Source organism: Phalacrocorax aristotelis, chromosome 23 (assembly GCF_949628215.1).
Source record: "Phalacrocorax aristotelis chromosome 23, bGulAri2.1, whole genome shotgun sequence".
NCBI classification, from domain to species: domain Eukaryota; kingdom Metazoa; phylum Chordata; class Aves; order Suliformes; family Phalacrocoracidae; genus Phalacrocorax; species Phalacrocorax aristotelis.
Genome location: NC_134298.1, coordinates 4,625,082 through 4,649,628, shown reverse-complemented (window position 1 = coordinate 4,649,628; position 24,547 = coordinate 4,625,082). Strand labels below are relative to the sequence as shown.

The window sequence follows — 24,547 nt, the reverse complement described above, 5'->3', positions numbered from 1 at the left end:
CAGCTGTTGTGTGTGCAACCCTTGTGCATGCAATGCCTGTGCGTGCAACCTGTGTGTGTGCAAGCCCTGTGCATGCAGCTGCTGTGTGTGCAACCCTTGTGCATGCAATGCCTGTGCGTGCAACCTTTGTGTGTGCAAGCCCTGTGCGTGCAGCTGCTGTGTGTGCAACTCTTGTGCATGCAATGCCTGTGCGTGCAACCTGTGTGTGTGCAAGCCCTGTGCATGCAGCTGCTGTGTGTGCAACCCTTGCATAAGCAATCCCTGTGTGGGCAAGGCCTGTGCATGCAACTGCTGTGTGTGCAACCCTTGCATAAGCATTCGCTTTGTGGGCAAGGCCTGTGCATGCAACCGCTGTGCGTGCAAACCTTGCGCATGCAATGCCTGTGTGTGCAACCTTTGTGTGTGCAAGCCCTGTGCATGCAGCTGCTGCGTGTGTAACCCTTGCATAAGCAATCGCTTTGTGGGCAAGGCCTGTGCATGCAACCGCTGTGCGTGCAAACCTTGCGCATGCAAGCCCTGTGTGCGCAACCCCTGAGCGTGCAACCCTTGCTTGTGCACATGCACGTGCCAGGCAGCACCAGCCGCATTCACACGCCTGCGTCACGCGTCTGCACGCTCGAGGCCGCACACACAGCAAGCCCCACACGGGTCACCCCTCACCACCTCTGTCCCCCCCATCACCGGCGGGGGGGACTCGACCCCAGGGTCCGTCCTCGGCGGCGGTGACGGATCCCCCCGCGGGCGGTGCTCGGGGCTGGCGGTGCCGGGTGGGCCACGCTGCCAGGCGGTGTGCGGTGTCCAGCTCCCAGCCCCGCCGGCCGGGTGCCAAATTCCTCCGCCCCCACAGGAAGCTGTCGGCGAGCTCAGCGCTCGCTCTGCACCGGGGCCAGACCGGGCCGGAGGGATGCCGGAGCGCGGAAGGGCTGGAGGAGAGAAACCAGGTCAGCCCCGAGCCGCCAGCGTCACCCTGGCAGGCGGCGGCCGGCTCCTTCGAGGAAGCAGGGCGCGGATCCGGCCCCGGTGACGTCCCCGCCGACGCGCGCGGCACGCGCCAGCCGAGCTCGCTCGAGGAACCGTCCCGGCCCCGCAGCCCCGGCTGTGGGGTGAGCCCCAAACGGGGGCCTCCTCGGGGTCTTGGAGAGCTTGAGGATGAGGAGGGGGCTTCAAGGACAGCCACCCACCCTGGGGGGCTGGCTCGGCCATCACCGCCCCAGGAGCCTCAAGGCTGCGACGGAGGCGAGCAGAAGGGTTTGGCTCACGCGACACCTGCGCCGTCTCTGTGATGCTGCCATCACCGGGTACTGCTCGATCCCCGGGTACCTCTCACATCCCCGGGTGCTGTTCCCATCCCTAAGCAATGCTCCCACACCCAAATTGCCCTCCCACTCCCAGGTCCTGCTCCCATCCCCGGGTAATGCCCCCGTCCCCAGGTACCCTCCCCATCTCCAGGTGATGCTCCCATCCTGACCCATGCTCCTACCCTGGGTACCGCTCCCATCCCCTCGTACTGCTCCCACCTCCGCTTGCTGCTCCCGTCCCTGGACAACGCTCCCTCCCTGGGCACGAGTCCTGCTCCCATCCCTGCCTCCATAAACGCAGCTTCGCCCCGCCGTCGCCCTCCCCGCCGTGTGAATCCGAGGGGGTCTCTGCCTTTCTCCCGCGCTCCCTCCCCTCCTCCCGGCCGCCTTTCAAACACAAACATGGCTCAGTGGAAAATGTGACCCGCCGTGAAGCTGCAGATAACTCAGGGCCAGGCCGGGGCCAACTGGAACAGCACGGGCTTGGCTGCAGCCCCGGCTGAGCCTGCGGCGGCCGGGGGGGCCGGGGGACCCGGCGGGGGGGACAGCTCGGGACTCCCTCGCGCCTCGCTCCCTCCCGCTCGCCCGCCTCCCGCATCGCTCCTGCGCCCGGCCCGATCCTGCGCCCGGCCCCGGCCACAGCCGCACCCCCACGGGGACGGACGCAGCCAAGGAGGGTGCTGAGGGGACACGCGGTGCTGGTGGGACCCTTCCCTGGCCCAGCTCTGCACTGCAGTGGGATGGAGGTGCCCAGGGATGGTGGCACGTGGGCAGGACGAAGATGCCATGGGGTGGTGGCACACGGGTAGAATGGAGATGGCGTGGGGTGATGCTGGGTGAGCAGGATGAAGATGCCCAGGGATTGTGGCATGTGGACAGGATGAAGATGCCTGGGATGGTGGCTGGATGGACAGGACGGAGGTGCCTGGGATGGTGGCTGGACACAATGGAGATGCCCAGGGACAGCAGCACATGGGCAGGGTGAAGATGCCCAGGGATGGTGGCATGTGGACGGGATGGAGGTGCCTGCGATGGTGGTTGGACACAACAGAGATACCCAAGGACAGCAGAACATGGGCAGGACAGAGATGCCCAGGGATGGTGGCTGGATGGGAAGGACAGAGATGCCCAAGAATGGTGGCACCTGGGCAATATGGAGATGCCCTGGGCTGGTCCTGGCTGGGAAGGATGGAAATGCCCAAGGGTGGTGGCACATGGGCAGGATGGAGATGGTCAGGGCTGGTGCTGGCTGGGAAGGCTGGAGGTGCCCAGGGCTGGTGCTGGGCGGGCAGGATAGCGCTGCCCACGGGAGGACGGTGCCCCGGCCCCCGGCCGACGGGCAGCCGGAGGTGTGTGGGCTGGGAGCAGCAGTGGTCGGAGGAGCCCGTTTGTTTCTCATTAGCGGCTCTTGGCAGGAGCTGTGGAAAAAATAGCTTCAAACAGCAGAGTTGGAAGGGAAAGGCTGGGCCAAGGGAGGGAAAAGGGGCCGCGGTGGGGAAGGGGGGCGCATGGCCAGGCAGGGAGGGTGGGGAGGGGTCGGGGTGACGGTGGCCCGGACAGGGTGCAGGGATGGGGACGGAGACACACACGGTCCCCTCTGCAGTGTTCCTGTCCCCAGGGAGCAGCAGCTGGGTCCATTTGGGGAACTCAGACACATGTGCGTTGTGTGCTCTCGTGCACACTTGTGCGTGCTTCCGCAAGCTTGTGCATGCTCGTGCACGCTCTTGTGTGCAGTGCCGGCGGGCACAGTGTGTGTGCACACCCGATAGCATGAGCATTCCCAGGGAGGGGACAGGGACACACGGCTGGGCACATCCAGGTACACGGCAACGTCTTGGCCCCCCAGACCCCTGCCCTGTTGGGGAAACTGAGGCACGCCGGGTGTGCCGGCCACCAGCCACAGCGAGCAGGGCCCCGGTTGTGCCCCGCCGGCAGGCTCCCGCCGCAGCCGGAGCCGGTTCTCACGTTTTCGGGGGGCCCTCGGCAGAGCCGCTTACACAACCGCGTGTCTGCGAGCGCCGGCAGCACCGCCAAGTCAACCAAAAGCGAGCGGGGGGAGCGCGGGAGGCGAGCGGGGAGCCCAGAGTCCACCCCGCTCCTCCCGCTTCGTGGCACGACGGGGATTTTGGCAGGGTCGGCGGCGTGTCCCACCCCGGCGTGGCTGTGCCAGGGTGGCACCGGTGCCCGGCTGCCCTGCTCCCCCCCGTTCCCCTCCACCATCCTGGGCTGGGAAATGGGCAGCGGCGAGACGGGGTCATCTGGGGACAGTGGCTGGGGACAACGCTTGTCGCTGCTGCCAGGGCAGGGCTGCGCCCGCTGGAGCCGGTGGCACCGGGGCAGCCTTGGCGGCCAGCACAGGGCTGGCACCCCAGTCCCTGCGGGCACTGGGAGACATCAGCGGTGCTGGGGGGGGAGCTGGGTGTGCCGGGGGGTGCATGTGCACCCCCCTATTCTGGTGCCCGCGTGTCCGGCCAGGTTTGGCTGCCGGCACCCACCTGGCTTCGAGGCTATTTCTGCCTCCAGCCTGGATTTAATTCTACCCTGCCCACAGCTGGCGTGTAATTAGGAGCCCAAAAAAAGCTCCACCACCCTCTCATCCTCAGGGGTGGGGGCACACCCAGAGCCCCGGCCCTGGGGTGGGCACAGGGTGCAGGCGCCCTGGCCCCTGGCTCTGCCAGCCCCAAAGGGGTGAAGGAACCATGCAGCAGAGACCTGGCAAATCCAGTGCAGCTGGGAGGGCTGGAGTGTGGGAGGGGGGGTCTCACCTGGCTGGGGGAGGGAGGGGCTCTGCTTCAGCAGGACGCTGATTTTGGGGTGGGGGGGGGTCCCTGATTTGGGACCCACCGGGGGCAAGGGAGGACGCGTGGCAGCAAATCCTTCGTTAAGCCCTTGAGCCAATTACGCCGTCGGAGCCTCCCCGCAGCCCAAGCAGCGAAGCCCCTGCGCCCGGGCGGCCGTAAACCCCTTAGGGGGATGATCCTGCTTATGGCAGCGCCTCGGCGCCCCACAGCCCCGTCACCCCCAGCCCCCCGCATCTCCAAGACCCTCTTCTCTCCAGCACTGTGGGTCAGCCCCACGCCGTCCCCTTGTCCGTGCCCCCACCAGCACCCCCTCCGCCACCGCCTCCCCACCTGCCCTTGGGCAACTCACCCGCTCGCCGCCCACCGGGGCCACGGTGCGGGGCAGCCCCCGGGGCACAGCCCCCGGCACCCGCGGCCGGCAGCCGCCCCGGCGCACGGCTCAGGGCGCTGATCGGCTTTGGGGAGCTTATGGCCCTGAGCCAACGGCACGGCGGCTCTTCACACCTGCGAGACGATCCCGCTCCTTCGGCCTCGCCGCCAGCTCCTCGCCCTCACCTCGGCCCCCAGGACGCGGCTGTGGCACAGCAGCAGGGCACAACCAGAGGGCGTGCGAGGCCAGGCATCCCCTGTGACACCCTGTGCGCCGCGTGTGCCACCGCGAGCGTCCCCCGTGCCGCCCCACGCACCCCGCGAGCCGCTCCGAACATCCCCTGTGCACATTCCCCACACGCTGAGCGTGCACTGCACGCACGCACGTACATTGCACACACACCCCGAGCACGCGCTGCGCCTGCACAGGCACGCACGCTGAGCTGGGCGCTTTCCTGCTGGGCACACGTTGCACACGCACCCCCATTGCACACACACGCCCATCGCGCACACACACCCCCATTGCACACACGTTGCACGTACACCCCCATTGCACACACACCCCTGTTGCACGCACACCCCCATCGGGCACACCCATTGTACACACGTTGCACGTACACACCCATTGCACGCACACCCCTGTTGCACGCACACCCCCATCGGGCACACCCGTTGTACACACGTTGCACGTACACACCCATTGCACACATGCCCCGAGCACGTGCTGAGCCTGCACAGGCACACACGCTGAGCTGGGCACTTTCCTGCTGGGCACACGTTGCACACACCCATCGCACACACACACCCCCATTGCACACACACGCGTTGCACACACCTATTGCATGCACACCCCCATCGCGCACACCCATTGCACACACACACCCATTGCACACACAGCCCCCCATTGCGCGCACACACCTATTGCACACACACCCCCATCGCGCACACCCATTGCACACACACACCCATTGCACACACCCCCATTGCACACACACACGTTGCACACACAGCCCCCCATTGCGCACACACCTATTGCATGCACACCCCCATCGCGCACACCCATTGCACACACACGCCCATCACACACACCCCCCGTTGCACACACGTTGCACGTACACACCCGTTGCACACACACCCCCATTGCACACACACCCCCATCGGGCACACCCATAGCACACACGTTGCACGTACACCCCCATTGCACACACACACCCCATTGCACACACACCCCCCATTCCATACATGTTGCACGCACACCCCCATTGCACGCACACCCCCATTGCACGCACACACACGTTGCGCACACACCCAGCACAAGCCCTGCACGCACCCCCACGTTACGCACACCCCGACCACTGAGCACAAGCACGCGGCTGTTCCGTGCACACGCGTGTGCACCGCCCCATGAGCGCCCACCCAGCTGCTCCCCGAAGGGGCTGTGGGTGGGGGGGTACCCCACGGTGCTGCTGGGGGGTGGTGGGAGCCCGTTGCCCACCCACCAGCCGGCTGGGCCGGGACTCCCCCAGGACCAGGGGGGACAGAGCCCCCCACTGCCCTCCAGCCTCCATCCCCATCCCTCCTCCCCGTCCCATCCTCGCCCCCTCCCCGGCTCCAGCTCTGCTGGAGGACATCCCCGTCTCCTGGCAGCCCCCCCAGTATCTCTCAGCATACCCCCACACCCCCCAGCACCAGAATCCCCCCAACATCCCCCCAGCATCTCCCCAACACCCCCCAGTATCCCTGCAGCCCCAACATCCCCCCCGGCAACCTCCAGCCCCAGCGTCACCCCAGAATCCCCCCCAGCCCCAGCATTCCCCTAACATCCCTGAAACACCCTCGGCCCCAGCACCCCCCAGCAGCACCCCCAGACCCAGCATCCCCCCAGCACCCCACAACCCCAACATCCCGCCCCCCCCGAAAGCTGCCCCCTCTCTCCCCACACTAGCCAAAGCCTAAACGAAGGTGGGACCCTCCAAGCCCCCTCCCCACACAAAGCCAGGGCTGAGCAACAGCCACTCCCGAGACCCCCAGACTGGGGGGGGTCTGAATCTGGTGCGGGGAGGGATGGGGAGAGGGTCCGGGGGGTGGGAGGCAGGACCACCAGCCCCAGATGGGGAGCAGCCACGGGAAGTGCAGCCCCACGGGCCGGGAAAGGCCGTGTCGCTGGGGACACGGGGGCGTGAAGGACAGGCGGACACGGGGACAGGGGGACAGGGAGCCGCGCTGGCTGCCACATCAGCAGCAGCGGGGAAGGGACCCAGCCCGCAGCTGGGAGCCAGATGGGGTGAGGAAGGGCAGCGGTCAGGACCAGCCCCGGGGTGTCCCCCAGGGCAGGGACCCCCCGAGGAGGGCATGGGGGCACCGAGGTGGGCGGGGCGTCCCGTTCCCCCCCGAGCTCCCCGAAATGGGGGAAAGAGAGATGGAAGGAGGAGTGAGGGAGGGCCGGGAGGGGCTGAGGAGAGAGGGATGGACAGAGGGACGGAGCAGAGGAGGGGGGTGCATGGAAGAAGGATGGAGGGGAGATGGAGGACGGATGGAGGGGGGTTGGCGTGGAGATGGATGGGGGATAGAGGGGGGTGCAGGGGGATGCAGGCGGGGTGCAGGGGGTGTGGCAGGCTGCAGGAAGGAGAGGAGCCAGGGCAGGGATGGTGGGATGTGGCCCCCCCAGCCCCCTCCCCAGCCCACGCCAGGATGGGACATCAGGAGCACCCGGTCCTTGGGAACCCTACTGTACCCCCTCAGTGTGGGACCCCATCGCCCAGGAACCCAGGCATCCAGGCTGGCAGTGGGACCCCCGGGGGGGTGCAGTGACCCCCCACCACGTGCAGCACCGAGCACCAGAAGACAGACACACGGGCCAGGACAGATCCCTCCCCAGCACTTCAGGGACCCCCACCCTAGTACCAGGGTAACCTCAGCCCTCCATGCCCTATCTGGGGGGAGCAGCACCCCACAGCAGGGTGCCAGCACCCCTCAGCACTGTGCCAACCCCACAGTGGCCCAACTCACCCCAAATTTCCCCACCGTGAGGAGTCCCCTGAGCCCCCACCCAGGGCAAAGTCCGCAGTGGGGCAGGAAGGGTGCAAAGGGCAGCTGGGTGCTGGGTGCTGGGCGCAGGGTGCCCCGGGCACCCCAGGTCCATAGGCTGGCTCTGGCGAGGAGGAGGGTGGTGCGGCGGTGCCAGGGGATGCCAGGACGCCTGGGTTCGTTGGCAGGAGGGGGGAAGGGGGGGGACGGAAGCCAGGACAGCCCGCAGAGGGTGTTGTGCCCAGGAAGGGTCCCCGGGGATGGGAGCGGTGGGTTGGGGACTGGGAGAGGCCCTGGGGCCCTGTGGGTGAGGGGAGGGGGCCGGGGGGGGACCTGCCAGCCCCACAGCACACGCCTCTCAGTGTCCCCAGGATCATGCTCATCATCGTCATCACCATCTTCATAGCCATCACCTTCCTCATCATGATCTTCCACGTCTGCCGCAAGCTCTGCCATGACCCCATGTCCCCCCCACCCTACAGGGACCCCCAGGGCCCCATGCCCCCCCCGCTGGCCCCCATGCCTGGGCTCCCCAGCCTGCCCAGTGGGGCCATCCCCATAGGCCTGGAGCCCCCACCCTACAGCAAGGTGGGTACCACCCAGCAGTGGGCGCTGGGCACCCAGCTGAGCCTGGCACGGGAGAACAGGGTGCTGTGGGGTGGTGGGTGCTGGGGTTGTGGGGTGATGGGTCTATGGGGTGATGGTTGCTGGGGCTAGGGGGTGGTGGGTGCTGGGTCTAGGGGGTGCTGGGTCTATGGGGTGATGGGTGCTGGGGCTAGGGGGTGCTGGGTCTATGGGGTGATGGGTGCTGGGGCTAGGGGGTGCTGGGTCTATGGGGTGGTGGGTGCTGAGAGCACAGGGTGATGGACAATGGGGCTACGGGGCTCAGCAGGGTGCCAGGGGCACCCTCCCCTACTGCCATGCACCCTGCCTTGACATGCCCCAACGCGGGGGACCCAGTTCCAAGGTCTTGTGTTCAGCCCTGGGGCTGGGGCACCCTCCTTCCCCTCGGGACCCTGTGCGTCCTGGGAGCCAGGGGGGTGCCGTATGCCCCCCATCACTGACCCCCACTCACCCTTAGGTGACAGCGAAGCCCTTCCTCTACCCACTGCCGCCGGGGCCGTCTCCTGAACGCAGCCGTGCTCCTGGGGCTCAGCACCTCTTTGTTACCCAGACCAGCTTTTAGGGGTGACCCCCTCTGCCCTGAGGACAGCCTGGTGACAGCACTACCCTTCGCTGGTGGGGGGGCATGGACCCAGGCATCCGGATGGCCCCCTTGGATGCCTTGGTCTATGCGCCCCCCCAAAGCATGCCATTGGAGCATGGGGATGGGGGTTCTTTATTTATTATTTTTTAAAGTGTAAAAAAGGTCCCTGCTATGCTGGTTTTGGGGGGCTGGTGAGGCTCAGGGGGGTACAAGGGCAGAAGGAGGAAAGTTTAAGGGGGGAGGTTTGCACCCCACGGCCCCCCAGCTGTCACGCAGTCTTTGCCAGGTGGGCATGTGAGTGTGCGTCAGCCGAAGCCCTGGCACCCTGCCCCTGTTCCCGTCGCCATTGCCACAGAATCACAGAATCGTTGAGGTGGAAAAAGACCTTTAAGATCTTCAGGTCCAACACAGTCAACCCAGCACTGCCAAGCCCACCACTAAACCATGTCCCTAAGTGCCACATCACACGTCTTAAATACCTCCAGGGATGGTGACTCAACCCCTTCCCCATCCCCATCCCATCCCCATCCCATCCTCATCCCATCCTCATCCCATACCTATCCCCATCCCCATCCCCATCCCCATCCCATCCCCATCCCATCCCCATCCCCATTCCCATCCCATCCCACCCTCATCCCATCCCAAGCCCCATCCCCATCCCCATCCCCATCCCCATCCCATCCCCATCCCATCCCCATCCCCATCCCCATTCCCATCCCATCCCATCCCACCCTCATCCCATCCCAAGCCCCATCCCCATCCCCATCCCATCCCCATCCCATCCCCATCCCCATCCCCATTCCCATCCCATCCCATCCCACCCTCATCCCATCCCAAGCCCCATCCCCATCCCCATCCCCATCCCATCCCATCCCCATCCCCTCCCCATCCCCATCCCCATCCCATCCTCATCCCATCCCCATCCCATCCCCATCCCCATCCCATCCCCATCCCATCCTCATCCCATCCCCATCCCATCCCCATCCTCTCCCCATCCCCATCCCCATCCCAATCCCCATCCCCATCCTCATCCCATCCCCATCCCATCCCCATCCCCATCCCATCCCCATCCCATCCTCATCCCATCCCCATCCCATCCCCATCCTCATCCCATCCCCATCCCATCCCCATCCTCATCCCATCCCCATCCCCATCCCATCCCCATCCCATCCTCATCCCATCCCCATCCCATCCCCATCCTCATCCCATCCCATCCCAATCCCCATCCCCATCCCATCCCCATCCCATCCCAATCCCCATCCCCATCCCATCCCCACCCTCATCCCATTCCATCCCCACGAGAGACAGGCCCAGGCCAGTGGGACGTCGGGGTTTATTGAGCCGGGGGCACGCTCCCCGGCACAGGACCATCCCATGGCAGTCGTCTCCGGCCGCTCATGCCGCTTGCCGGCCCCGGCGCCGCTTGATCTTCTTCTTGAGGAGCAGCAGGTCCAGGTAGAGCAGACGGCCCAGGACGGCGGAGGAGCACAGCAGCCCCCCGTGCAGGGCCCCCGCCAGCCCGCAGCTGAACACGTCCTGCCCTGGGGACGAGCCACGGTGGGACAGGGCCACCACATGGGGAACCAGCCCACCACCACGGGGAACCAGCCCACCACCATGGGGGGACATCCCACACTGCAGGGAGCCCCTGGGGACACTGTCGGCAGCCTGGAGGCGGGCATGAGGACGGAGGGGCAGGGGGACAGGGGGACACAGGCCCCTTACCCGTCAGGTAGAGGTTCTTCACGGGCGTCTTGGCTCTCATGGCGGCCACCACGGCCGGGCTGAAGCGGCTGACGTTGTGCTCAGTCCCGTACATCTCCCCGTGGGGAGCCGCCAGGTAGTGCTGGTTGGTGAGCGGCGACGCCGCCTCCATGAACTCCACCTGCCCGGGCAGGGGTACGGGGGGTGCTCGGGGCACATCGGGGTGCACGGGGCACAGGGGGCACGCAGGGGCACGGGTAGAACCATCCCACCAAATGACACGTCCCACAACACCAGGCCCAAGCCTGCCTGGTGGGTGCCCAGCCCATGCAAAGGTCCTGGGGGCTGCGATGCCCCATGGCTTTGCAGGGCACCCCATCCCTGCTGGGCACCCCAATGCCACAGGGCACCCCAAACTCACCGAGCACATCCCTGCAGGGCACCCTGTCGCCACTGGGCACCCCACCCCACAGGGCACCCCAAACTCACTGAGCACATCCCTACGGGGCACCCCATCCCGTCTGGGCACCCTGTCCCCACAGGGCACCCCAAACCCACTGCACACATCCCTACAGGGCACCCCATCCTGTCTGGGCACCCCGTCCCCACAGGGCACCCCAAACTCACTGAGCACATCCCTGCAGGGCACCCCATCCTGTCTGGGCACCCAGTCCCCACTCTGCACTCCACATCCACTCTGCGCCCATGCCCATGCAGGGCACCCCATCCCTCAAGGCACCCCATTCCCAGGGGGCATCCAAACCCTGCAGGGCACCCTATTCTCACTGGCCACCCCAACCCTGCTTGGGCATCCCACCTCCTCAGGGCACCCAGTCCCTGCTGGGCACCCCAACCCCACGGGACACCCAGTCCCCACCCTGCACCCCATTTCCACTGTGCACCCGTCCCTGTGGGGCACCCCAACTCTGAAGGGGTACCCCAACCCCGTGGGGCAGGGGGGCACTCCACCCCTACACCCTCCCTGCCCAATCCCTGCAGAGCACCCTGTCCCCACCGCGCACCCTGCGCGGCAGGGGACACCGTGGGGACCCCCGTCACCTTGTCGCGGAGGTGGGGGAAGCGCTGCAGTGCCCGCTCCAGCAGGCGCTGGGCGATGGCCAGTTTGTACTGCTGGTATTCGGGGCCCCGGTGCTTGGTGCGGGTCCCGGCCCACTCCTCGAACCACTCGTACCGCGCCATGGTCAGGATGGTCATGCACGACCGGCCTGCGAGGAGGGGGTGACAACCGGTGACAACCTCCCGTCCCATTGCGGGGGACCCCGGTGCCGGTGCCAGCCCGGGACGTGGCAGCGGTGGTGGTACCCACCCTGTAATCCCGGCTGGTGGGATTAAGGAACCTCTGAGCCTGCAAAGCCGAGCGGATCAGAGCTGCAGAGCCGGGGGGGACACATGCAGGGGGGCCCCCCCACTCCGTACCTGGGTGTCGCTGCTCGTAGGTGGGGTCCTTGGCGGCGGGAAAGGTGATGAACATCATGGCCAGGTTTTCAGGGACATCATCACGGCTCAGGGCAGCGTAGTGGGTCATCCTGCGGGCAGAGCGGGCAGCACTGTGCGCCCACCATGTCCCCAACCCACCCACCATGCACCCACCGTGCCCCCAACGCACCCGCTGTGCGCCCACCATGTCCCCAACCCACCCACCATGCACCCACCGTGCCCCCAACGCACCCGCTGTGCGCCCACCATGTCCCCAACCCACCCACCATGCACCCACCGTGCCCCCAACGCACCCGCTGTGCGCCCACCATGTCCCCAACCCACCCACCATGCACCCACCGTGCCCCCAACGCACCCGCTGTGCGCCCACCATGTCCCCAACCCACCCGCCATGCACCCACCGTGCCCCCAACGCACCCGCTGTGCGCCCACCATGTCCCCAACCCACCCGCCATGCACCCACCGTGCCCCCAACGCACCCGCTGTGCGCCCACCATGTCCCCAACCCACCCGCCATGCACCCACCGTGCCCCCAACGCACCCGCTGTGCGCCCACCATGTCCCCAACCCACCCGCCATGCACCCACCGTGCCCCCAACGCACCCGCTGTGCGCCCACCATGTCCCCAACCCACCCGCCATGCACCCACTGTGCCCCCAACGCACCCGCTGTGCGCCCACCATGTCCCCAACCCACCCGCCATGCACCCACCGTGCCCCCAACGCACCCGCTGTGCGCCCACCATGTCCCCAACCCACCCACCATGCACCCACCGTGCCCCCAACGCACCCGCTGTGCGCCCACCATGTCCCCAACCCACCCACCATGCACCCACCGTGCCCCCAACGCACCCGCTGTGCGCCCACCATGTCCCCAACCCACCCGCCATGCACCCACCGTGCCCCCAACGCACCCGCTGTGCGCCCACCATGTCCCCAACCCACCCGCCATGCACCCACCGTGCCCCCAACGCACCCGCTGTGCGCCCACCATGTCCCCAACCCACCCGCCATGCACCCACCGTGCCCCCAACGCACCCGCTGTGCGCCCACCATGTCCCCAACCCACCCACCATGCACCCACCGTGCCCCCAACGCACCCGCTGTGCGCCCACCATGTCCCCAACCCACCCACCATGCACCCACCGTGCCCCCAACGCACCCGCTGTGCGCCCACCATGTCCCCAACCCACCCGCCATGCACCCACCGTGCCCCCAACGCACCCGCTGTGCGCCCACCATGTCCCCAACCCACCCACCATGCACCAATCATGTCCCCAACACACCCGCTGTGCGCACACCAAGCCCCCAACCCACCCACCATGCACCCACCGTGCCCCCAACCCACCCACCGGGCACCCACCACGCACCAACCCCCCCCACGGGGTGCCCGGGGAGCCCTTACATGGTGTCCAGGTCGTTGTGGGGGTAGATCCAGAAGTTGGTGGCGGGCAGGGCCAGCTCGGCCGCGCTGCCCCGCAGCCCCACGAACACCAGGAAGGAGCCCATGCCGTGCTGCACCATGGCCAGGCGGGCGCGGACGCCTGCGGGGACACGGGTGGGATGCGGCAGATGACGCCTTGTCCCTGCGGAGGGGACGCCGGGGATGGCAGGGACGTGGGGATGCTGGGGCTGTGGGGACACAGGGATGCTGGGAATGTGGGGATGCCGGGGACACTGGGGATGCTGGGGACACGGGGGATGCTGGGGACACGGGGGATGCTGGGGACAGGGGGGATGCTGGGGACACGGGGGATGCTGGGGACACTGGGACACTGGGGACACGGGGACAGGGGGACACTGGGGACACAGGGACATGGGGATGCTGGGGACACGGGGACATGGGGATGCTGGGGACAGGGGGATGCTGGGGACACTGGGACACTGGGACACGGGGACGCTGGGCTGCCAGGTGTGGCGGTACCTGGGTGGCCGCGGAGCTGGGGGGGCAGCAGCTTGCTGAAGGTGTTGAAGACGCCAGCGTCGGAGATGACGATGGGGGCGAAGATCTGCACCTCCTCCTCGCTCGGCCCCTTCTGCACCACCACCCCTGGGGGGCACAGGGCGGGTCTTGGAGGGGGGGGCACAGGGCACTGCCCCCGTCCCCATCGTGCATGTGCCACCCCCACGGCGGGGGCTGGGGCTGGGAGGGGGGGGGTGTCGGCGCTCACCCACAGCTGTGCCGGCGGGGGAGGCGAGGATGCGGGTGACGGGGGCGCGCACCCAGCACGGCCCCCCCTGCGCGCTCAATGACGGGCACGATGTGGAAGGCGATCTCGCTGGCCCCCCCCCGCGGGTACCAGGCCCCCCGCTGGTAGTGGTGCACCATCAGCACGTTCACCAGGAAGCTGGAGTCCTGGGGGGGCCGTGCCTGGGGGCGGGGGGGGGGCACAGTGGAGGAGGGGGCTGGCTGTGCCCAACACGGGGCAGCCCTCCCCTATCTCGATGTGGCCTCCCCTATCGCAGCATGGCCTCCCTATTGCACCGTGGCCTCCCCTGTCGTGACATGGCCTCCCCTACCGCACCACAGCCTCCCTACCAAGACATGGCCTCCCCTACTGCAATACAGCCTCCCTACCAAGACATGGCCTCCCTATCATGACATGGCCTCCCCTGTCATGACACGGCCTCCCCTATCGCACCATGGCCTCCCTACCAAGACATGGCCTCCCCTACTGCAATACAGCCTCCCTACCAAGACATGGCCTCCCCTATCATGACATGGCCTCCCCTGTCATGACACGGCCTCCCCTATCGCACCATGGCCTCCCTACCAAGACATGGCCTCCCCTATTGCACCATGGCCTCCCCTATCGTGACATGGCCTCCCCTATCAAGACATGGCCTCCTACCAAGACATGGCCTCCCCTGTCGCAACATGGCCTCCCTACCAAGACATGGCCTCCCCTATCGTGACATGGCCCCCCCTATCAAGACATGGTCTCCCTACCAAGACATGGCCCTCCCCATCACGATACAGCCCTCCCTTATCGTGATGCTGCCCCCCCCATCATCATGGTCCCCTCCCCTGTCACAAGGCATCGTTCTGCTGTCGTGACACAGCTTTCCCGTCACGATACAGCTCTCCCCTATTGCAACGTGGCCCTCCCGTGTCATGACGCAGCCCAGCCCTCCCCATCGCAATACAGCCCTCCCCGTTGCAACGCAGGCCTCCCCCTTATCATGACGGTGCCGCCCCCTGTCACGACATGGCCCTCCTTTACCATGACATCGCCCTCCCTTATCACAATACAACCCTCCTCCATCACCGTGGTGCCTTCCCCTGTCACGGCATGGTCCTCCTCTGTTGCGATGGTGCCCTCCCTATCGCGACAGCCCCCTCCCTATCGCGACGGCCCCCTCCCTATCGCGACGGCCTCCTGACCGTAGAAGAGGTAGCTGAGCAGGGCGCGGAGGTCGCGGTCGGCCGTGAGCCGGGCCACGGCCTCGCTGTGGCTGGTGGCCGCCATGCGGAAGACGGGCGAGACGCAGTAGAGGAGGCCGGTGCGGAGCAGGAGGGCGACCAGCCACCGCGGCACCATCTTCAGCACCGCCAGCAGCCCCACGTGCCGCGAGGCCACCTGCGCCCGGGGGGGCGGCCCCGCGTCACCCCCGGCCACCTCCACAGCCACGGCCCCACCGCTGCGTCCTCGTGACCGTCACTGCGTGTCCCCAGCGCCCCCTGTGACCCCAGCGCCCGTCCCCACCGTGCGCGTCCCCACTGCGCCCACCACCTGTGTCCACACCATCCCCACCGCTCTCGTCCCCACCGTGCCCAATGCCCATGTCCCCACCGTGACCATCACACTTGTCCCCAACGTTCCCACCGCCCCTTCCCCACCACTCATGTCCCCACCACGTTCCCATCACTTGTCCCCACCATGACCATCATTTGTCCCATACCATGACCATCACCTCTGTCCCCACCACGATCATCCCCTTGTCCCCAATGTTCCCTCTGTCCCATCCTCGCCACACCCACCACCCAAGTCCCCACCGATCCCATTGCTTGTCCCCACCATGACCACCACATTTGTCCCCACTGTGCTCATCCCCCTTGCCCCCAACATTGCCAGTGCTCTTTCCCCACCATCCCTGTCCCCACCACTTGTCCCCAAGATGCCCACTACCCATGTCCCACCATCCCTACCCACTCTTGTCCCCACCACGACTCCACCACCCATGTCCCACCATGACCCCACCACCCATGTCCCACCATGACCCCACTACCCATGTCCCACCATGACCCCACCACCCATGTCCCACCATGACCCCACTACCCATGTCCCACCATCCCCACCATCTATGTCCCACCATCCCTACTTGTCCCCAACATGCCCATCACTTGTCCCATGCCATGACCATCACCTGTGTCCCCAACATGACCATCCCCCTTGTCCCCAATCTTCCCACTGACCCTTCCCCATCACGCCCACCACCCATGTCCCACCATGACCCCACTACCCATGTCCCACCATCCCACCACCCATGTCCCACCATGACCCCACTACCCATGTCCCACCACCCATGTCCCACCATGACCCCACTACCCATGTCCCACCATGACCCCACTACCCATGTCCCACCATGATGCCCACTACCCATGTCCCACCATCCCACCACCCATGTCCCACCATGACCCCACTACCCATGTCCCACCATCCCACCACCCATGTCCCACCATGACCCCACTACCCATGTCCCACCATCCCACCACCCATGTCCCACCATGACCCCACTACCCATGTCCCACCATCCCACCACCCATGTCCCACCATGACCCCACTACCCATGTCCCACCATCCCACCACCCATGTCCCACCATGACCCCACTACCCATGTCCCACCATCCCACCACCCATGTCCCACCATGACCCCACTACCCATGTCCCACCACCCATGTCCCACCATGACCCCACTACCCATGTCCCACCATGACCCCACTACCCATGTCCCACCATCCCACCACCCATGTCCCACCATGACCCCACTACCCATGTCCCACCATGATGCCCACTACCCATGTCCCACCATGACCCCACTACCCATGTCCCACCATCCCACCACCCATGTCCCACCATGACCCCACTACCCATGTCCCACCATGATGCCCACTACCCATGTCCCACCATCCCACCACCCATGTCCCACCATGACCCCACTACCCATGTCCCACCATCCCACCACCCATGTCCCACCATGACCCCACTACCCATGTCCCACCATCCCCACCATCTATGTCCCACCATCCCTACTTGTCCCCAACATGCCCATCACTTGTCCCATGCCATGACCATCACCTGTGTCCCCAACATGACCATCCCCCTTGTCCCCAATCTTCCCACTGACCCTTCCCCATCACGCCCACCACCCATGTCCCACCATGACCCCACTACCCATGTCCCACCATCCCACCACCCATGTCCCACCATGACCCCACTACCCATGTCCCACCATGACCCCACTACCCATGTCCCACCATCCCACCACCCATGTCCCACCATGACCCCACTACCCATGTCCCACCATCCCACCACCCATGTCCCACCATGACCCCACTACCCATGTCCCACCATCCCACCACCCATGTCCCACCATGACCCCACTACCCATGTCCCACCATGATGCCCACTACCCATGTCCCACCATCCCACCACCCATGTCCCACCATGACCCCACTACCCATGTCCCACCATCCCACCACCCATGTCCCACCATGACCCCACTACCCATGTCCCACCATCCCACCACCCATGTCCCACCATGACCCCACTACCCATGTCCCACCACCCATGTCCCACCATGACCCCACTACCCATGTCCCACCATGACCCCACTACCCATGTCCCACCATCCCACCACCCATGTCCCACCATGACCCCACTACCCATGTCCCACCATCCCACCACCCATGTCCCACCATGACCCCACTACCCATGTCCCACCATCCCACCACCCATGTCCCACCATGACCCCACTACCCATGTCCCACCATGATGCCCACTACCCATGTCCCACCATCCCACCACCCATGTCCCACCATGACCCCACTACCCATGTCCCACCATCCCACCACCCATGTCCCACCATGACCCCACTACCCATGTCCCACCATCCCCACCATCTATGTCCCACCATCCCTACTTGTCCCCAACATGCCCATCACTTGTCCCATGCCATGACCATCACCTGTGTCCCCAACATGACCATCCCCCTTGTCCCCAATCTTCCCACTGACCCTTCCCCATCACGCCCACCACCCATGTCCCACCATGACCCCACTACCCATGTCCCACCATCCCACCACCCATGTCCCACCATGACCCCACTACCCATGTCCCACCATGACCCCACTACCCATGTCCCACCATCCCACCACCCATGTCCCACCATGACCCCACTACCCATGTCCCACCATCCCACCACCCATGTCCCACCATGACCCCACTACCCATGTCCCACCATCCCACCACCCATGTCCCACCATGACCCCACTACCCATGTCCCACCACCCATGTCCCACCATGACCCCACTACCCATGTCCCACCACCCATGTCCCACCATGACCCCACTACCCATGTCCCACCATGATGCCCACTACCCATGTCCCACCATCCCACCACCCATGTCCCACCATGACCCCACTACCCATGTCCCACCATCCCCACCATCTATGTCCCACCATCCCTACTTGTCCCCAACATGCCCATCACTTGTCCCATGCCATGACCATCACCTGTGTCCCCAACATGACCATCCCCCTTGTCCCCAATCTTCCCACTGACCCTTCCCCATCACGCCCGCCATCCGTGTCCCCACCATGCCCAACGCCCATGTCCCCGCCACAACCATCACGCTTGTCCCTAACGTTCCCACTGACCCTTCCCCACCACGACCATCACACACGTCCCCAACATCCCCCCTGTCCCATCCCCACCGCCCCCAACACCCATGTCCCCAACATGACCGTCGTGCTTGTCCCCAATGTTCCCCCTGCCCATCCCCACCACGACCACCGCCCCCACACCCGCATCCCCCCCCCGGCCAGCCCGAGCCGGAGGGATCCCAGCGCCACACCCTTGGGGGACGTGCCACCACCCACGGGACGGCGCCCCCGAGGAACTCCCACCTTGGAGATCCTCATGAACTCCCTGATGGCCGCCTTCTCGGCCGGGAACTGCTCCTCCAGGGCGGCGGCGAAGGCGGCCTTGCCGGCGCGGAGCTGGTAGCGCCGGGGCCCCAGGCACACCTCGTCGTAGGGGTCGGGCAGGCGCTGCCAGCACAGCTGCCCGTCCGTCAGCTGGTCCAGCGCCACGCGCAGCATGCTGCCCTCGTGCATCTGCCCCACGTAATGGATTCCTGCGGGCCCCGAGGCGTCAGCCGGCCCGTGGGGCGGGGGACCGGCGTGGGCCCCCTCCCCGGGGGACGCACCCCGGTGGGGGGGGGGGTGGGGGGGTGGGGGTGGCAGATGGGGGGAATAAAGCGTTCGCCTGCTGCGGGTCACCCTGAGAGGCGGCGGCGCGACCTGGGCCGCCAGCGCGGCACGCACGCTGCGCGCGGACGTGGCACGCGCAGGGCACGCGCTCGCCCTAGGCCCGCTGCGAACACAAACGGTGTGCAAACAGCGCGCTCGCCCCGAAGAACGCTTGTGTGCTGCACGCAAACAAAAAAAATGCACGCCCTGCAAAGGCAGCGCGGGCGCTGCACGCACATACTGCCACGCCTGCCCGGTGCACGCTGCGACAGGCACCACACGCGTGTGCGCACGATGCACACACCCTGAATGCGCAAGCAGGGCACACTGCGTGCGCCGCACGCACGCAGGCACCACGTGCATGCGTTGCACACCCGCCCTGCAACCCCGCCGCGCTGGGAGGAGCACAGGGCCGCAACCAGCCTGCGGACACGCGGCAGGGTAGGCAACACCCGCCCTGCAGGCACACGCAGAGCTACACCCGCACGCTGCCTGCACACACACGCACACTGCCTGAATGCACATGTGGACACAGCCTGCACACGCACGTGCACTCGCTTCCTGCACATGGAAGTACACACTGCCTGCTTGCACACGTGCTAACTGCCTGCACACACACGCACATGCTGCCTGCACACACATGTACACGCTGCCTGCTTGCACACATGCTCGCTGCCTGCACACACACATGCACACACTGCCAGTACATGCACATGCACACACTGCCTGCACACACACATGCACGCTGCCTGCACACACACACACACACACGCTGCCTGCACACACACATGCACGCTGCCTGCACACACACACACACACGCACACGCTGCCTGCACACACACACACGCACACTGCCTGCACACACACACGCACACTGCCTGCACACACACACACGTGCACACGCTGCCTGCACACACACACGCACACTGCCTGCACACACACACACGTGCACACACTGCCTGCACACACACACACGTGCACACGCTGCCTGCACACACACACGCACACTGCCTGCACACACACACGCACACGCTGCCTGCAAACACACACACGTGCACACACTGCCTGCACACACACACACATGCACACTGCCTGCACACACACACACGTGCACACGCTGCCTGCACACACACACGCACACTGCCTGCACACACACATGCACACGCTGCCTGCACACACACACACGTGCACACGCTGCCTGCACACACACACATGCACACACTGCCTGCACACACACACACGTGCACACACTGCCTGCACACACACACACATGCACACTGCCTGCACACACACACGCACACACTGCCTGCACACACACACACGCACACGCTGCCTGCACACACACACGCACACGCTGCCTGCACACACACATGCACACTGCCTGCACACACACACACGCACACGCTGCCTGCACACACACACGCACACGCTGCCTGCACACACACATGCACACTGCCTGCACACACACACATGCACTCGCTGCCTGCACATACACACATGCACACGCTGCCTGCACACACACACGCACACTGCCTGCACACACACGTGCACACGCTGCCTGCACACGCACACGCTGCCTGCACACACACACGCACACGCTGCCTGCACACACACATGCACGCTGCCTGCACACACACACACGCACACTGCCTGCACACACACACACGCACACGCTGCCTGCACACACACACACGCACACTGCCTGCACACACACACGCACACGCTGCCTGCACACACACACACGCACAATGCCTGCACACACACACACGTGCACACACTGCCTGCACACACACACACATGCACACTGCCTGCACACACACACGCACACACTGCCTGCACACACACACATGCACACGCTGCCTGCACACACACATGCACACGCTGCCTGCACACACACATGCACACGCTGCCTGCACACACACATGCACACTGCCTGCACACACACACATGCACTCGCTGCCTGCACATACACACATGCACACGCTGCCTGCACACACACACGCACACTGCCTGCACACACACGTGCACACGCTGCCTGCACACGCACACGCTGCCTGCACACACACACGCACACGCTGCCTGCACACACACATGCACGCTGCCTGCACACACACACACGCACACTGCCTGCACACACACGTGCACACGCTGCCTGCACACGCACACGCTGACTGCACACACACACGCACACGCTGCCTGCACACACACATGCACGCTGCCTGCACACACACACACGCACACTGCCTGCACACACACACACGCACACGCTGCCTGCACACACACACACGCACACTGCCTGCACACACACACGCACACGCTGCCTGCACACACACACACGCACAATGCCTGCACACACACACACGTGCACACACTGCCTGCACACACACACGCACACACTGCCTGCACACACACACACGCACACGCTGCCTGCACACACACACATGCACTCGCTGCCTGCACATACACACATGCACACGCTGCCTGCACACACACACGCACACTGCCTGCACACACACGTGCACACGCTGCCTGCACACGCACACGCTGCCTGCACACACACACGCACACGCTGCCTGCACACACACATGCACGCTGCCTGCACACGCACACGCACACGCTGCCTGCACACACACACACGCACACGCTGCCTGCACACACACACACGCACACTGCCTGCACACACACACGCACACGCTGCCTGCACACACACACGCACGCTGCCTGCACACACACACACGCACACGCTGCCTGCACACACACACACGCACAATGCCTGCACACACACACACGCACACGCTGCCTGCACACACACACGCGCACAATGCCTGCACACACACACACGCACACACTGCCTGCACACACACACACGCACACGCTGCCTGCACACACACACACGCACACTGCCTGCACACACACACACGCACACGCTGCCTGCACACACACACACGCACACTGCCTGCACACACACACACGCACACACTGCCTGCACACACACACACGCACACGCTGCCTGCACACACACACACGCACACTGCCTGCACACACACACACACACGCTGCCTGCACACGCACACGCACACGCTGCCTGCACACACACACACGCACACGCTGCCTGCACACACACACGCACACGCTGCCTGCACACACACACACGCACGCACACGCTGCCTGCACACACACACACGCACACGCTGCCTGCACACACACACGCACACGCTGCCTGCACACACACACACGCACGCACACGCTGCCTGCACACACACACACACACACTGCCTGCACACACACACACACACACACACGCTGCCTGCACACGCACACGCACACGCTGCCTGCACACACACACGCACAATGCCTGCACACACACACACGCACACGCTGCCTGCACACACACACACACACACTGCCTGCACACACACACGCACACTGCCTGCACACACACACACACACACACGCTGCCTGCACACGCACACGCACACGCTGCCTGCACACGCACACGCACACGCTGCCTGCACACACACACACATGCACACGCTGCCTGCACACGCACATGCACACGCTGCCTGCACACGCACACGCACACGCTGCCTGCACACACACACACATGCACACTGCCTGCACACACACATGCACACTGCCTGCACACACACACATGCACTCGCTGCCTGCACACACACACACGTGCACACGCTGCCTGCACACACACACATGCACGCTGCCTGCACACACACACACACACGCTGCCTGCACACGCACATGCACACGCTGCCTGCACACACACACGCACATGCTGCCTGCACACACACACACGCACACGCTGCCTGCACACACACACGCACACGCTGCCTGCACACACACACACGCACACGCTGCCTGCACACACACACGCACACGCTGCCTGCACACACACACGCACAATGCCTGCACACACACACATGCACACGCTGCCTGCACACACACATGCACACGCTGCCTGCACACGCACATGCACACGCTGCCTGCACACACACACGCACACACACTGCCTGCACACACACACGCACAATGCCTGCACACACACACACGCACACGCTGCCTGCACACACACGCACGCACAATGCCTGCACACACACACACGCACACGCTGCCTGCACACACACACGCACACGCTGCCTGCACACACACACGTGCACACGCTGCCTGCACACACACACACGCACACGCTGCCTGCACACACACACGCACACGCTGCCTGCACACACACACGCACAATGCCTGCACACACACGCACGCACAATGCCTGCACACACACACATGCACACGCTGCCTGCACACACACACGCACACGCTGCCTGCACACACACACGTGCACACGCTGCCTGCACACACACACGCACACGCTGCCTGCACACACACACGCACAATGCCTGCACACACACACACGCACACGCTGCCTGCACACACACACATGCACACTGCCTGCACACACACACGCACACGCTGCCTGCACACACACACACGCACACGCTGCCTGCACACACACGTGCACACGCTGCCTGCACACACACGTGCACACGCTGCCTGCACACACATGCACGCGCAGACACCCAGGCGCAGGCAAGCTGATGGGTGCCGGGGCGGGGGCAGCCGGGGGTGCAGCGGTGCCGGGGGGGTCCTTACCCACGTCGAACTCGTTGCCCTGCTCCTGGAAGGTGTGGCAGCACCCGCCGGCCTGGTCGTGCTGCTCCAGCACCAGCACCCTCCTGCCCGCCTTGGCCAGCGTGCCCGCCGCCGCCAGGCCCCCCATGCCGCTGCCGATGACCACGGCGTCCAGCTCCGGCGGCACCCGGCGGGCGCTGAACCCTGCGCACACGCGTGTGCGTGAAGCCCTCCCGCCTCATGGCACGCCGGACGGACACCACGCCCGCAGGCGCGACGGGATGGACGGACAGACGGACGGCACGCACGCAACACTCACCCCGCTTCAGGACCTTGTCGCGGGCACGAGGGTCCGTCACCAGCGGGCGGGGGGGCCCCGGGGGGGGCCGGGAGAAGGGGTTGCCAGCCGGGGCCAGCAGCCGGTGGGCCACCAGCCCCAGGGCCAGCGTGCCCAGGGCCACCAGCAGCAGCAGCGTGGCCCACATGGCTGCCACCGCGCCCAGCACCTTATAGACGCCGCGTCGTACGGTCCCGGCGCCTTATAGACTCGGCAGCTTATGGACAGGAGATT

At 65.7% G+C, this 24,547-nt stretch overlaps 1 protein-coding gene across 1 annotated transcript; it reads right to left on the bottom strand.

Annotated features, from left to right (window-relative positions):
* Positions 1-10,018: 10,018 nt before the first annotated feature.
* On the bottom strand, positions 10,019-24,530 carry LOC142067869 (all-trans-retinol 13,14-reductase-like). The gene is given in 12 exon segments (XM_075116865.1): positions 10,019-10,243; positions 10,428-10,587; positions 11,466-11,632; positions 11,844-11,953; positions 13,269-13,407; positions 13,788-13,913; positions 14,035-14,086; positions 14,088-14,234; positions 15,238-15,444; positions 18,994-19,223; positions 23,998-24,180; positions 24,296-24,530. Coding segments are annotated over 12 exon segments (1,833 nt in total). The 5' UTR covers positions 24,462-24,530; the 3' UTR covers positions 10,019-10,097.
* Between the last annotated feature and the right edge of the window lie 17 nt (positions 24,531-24,547).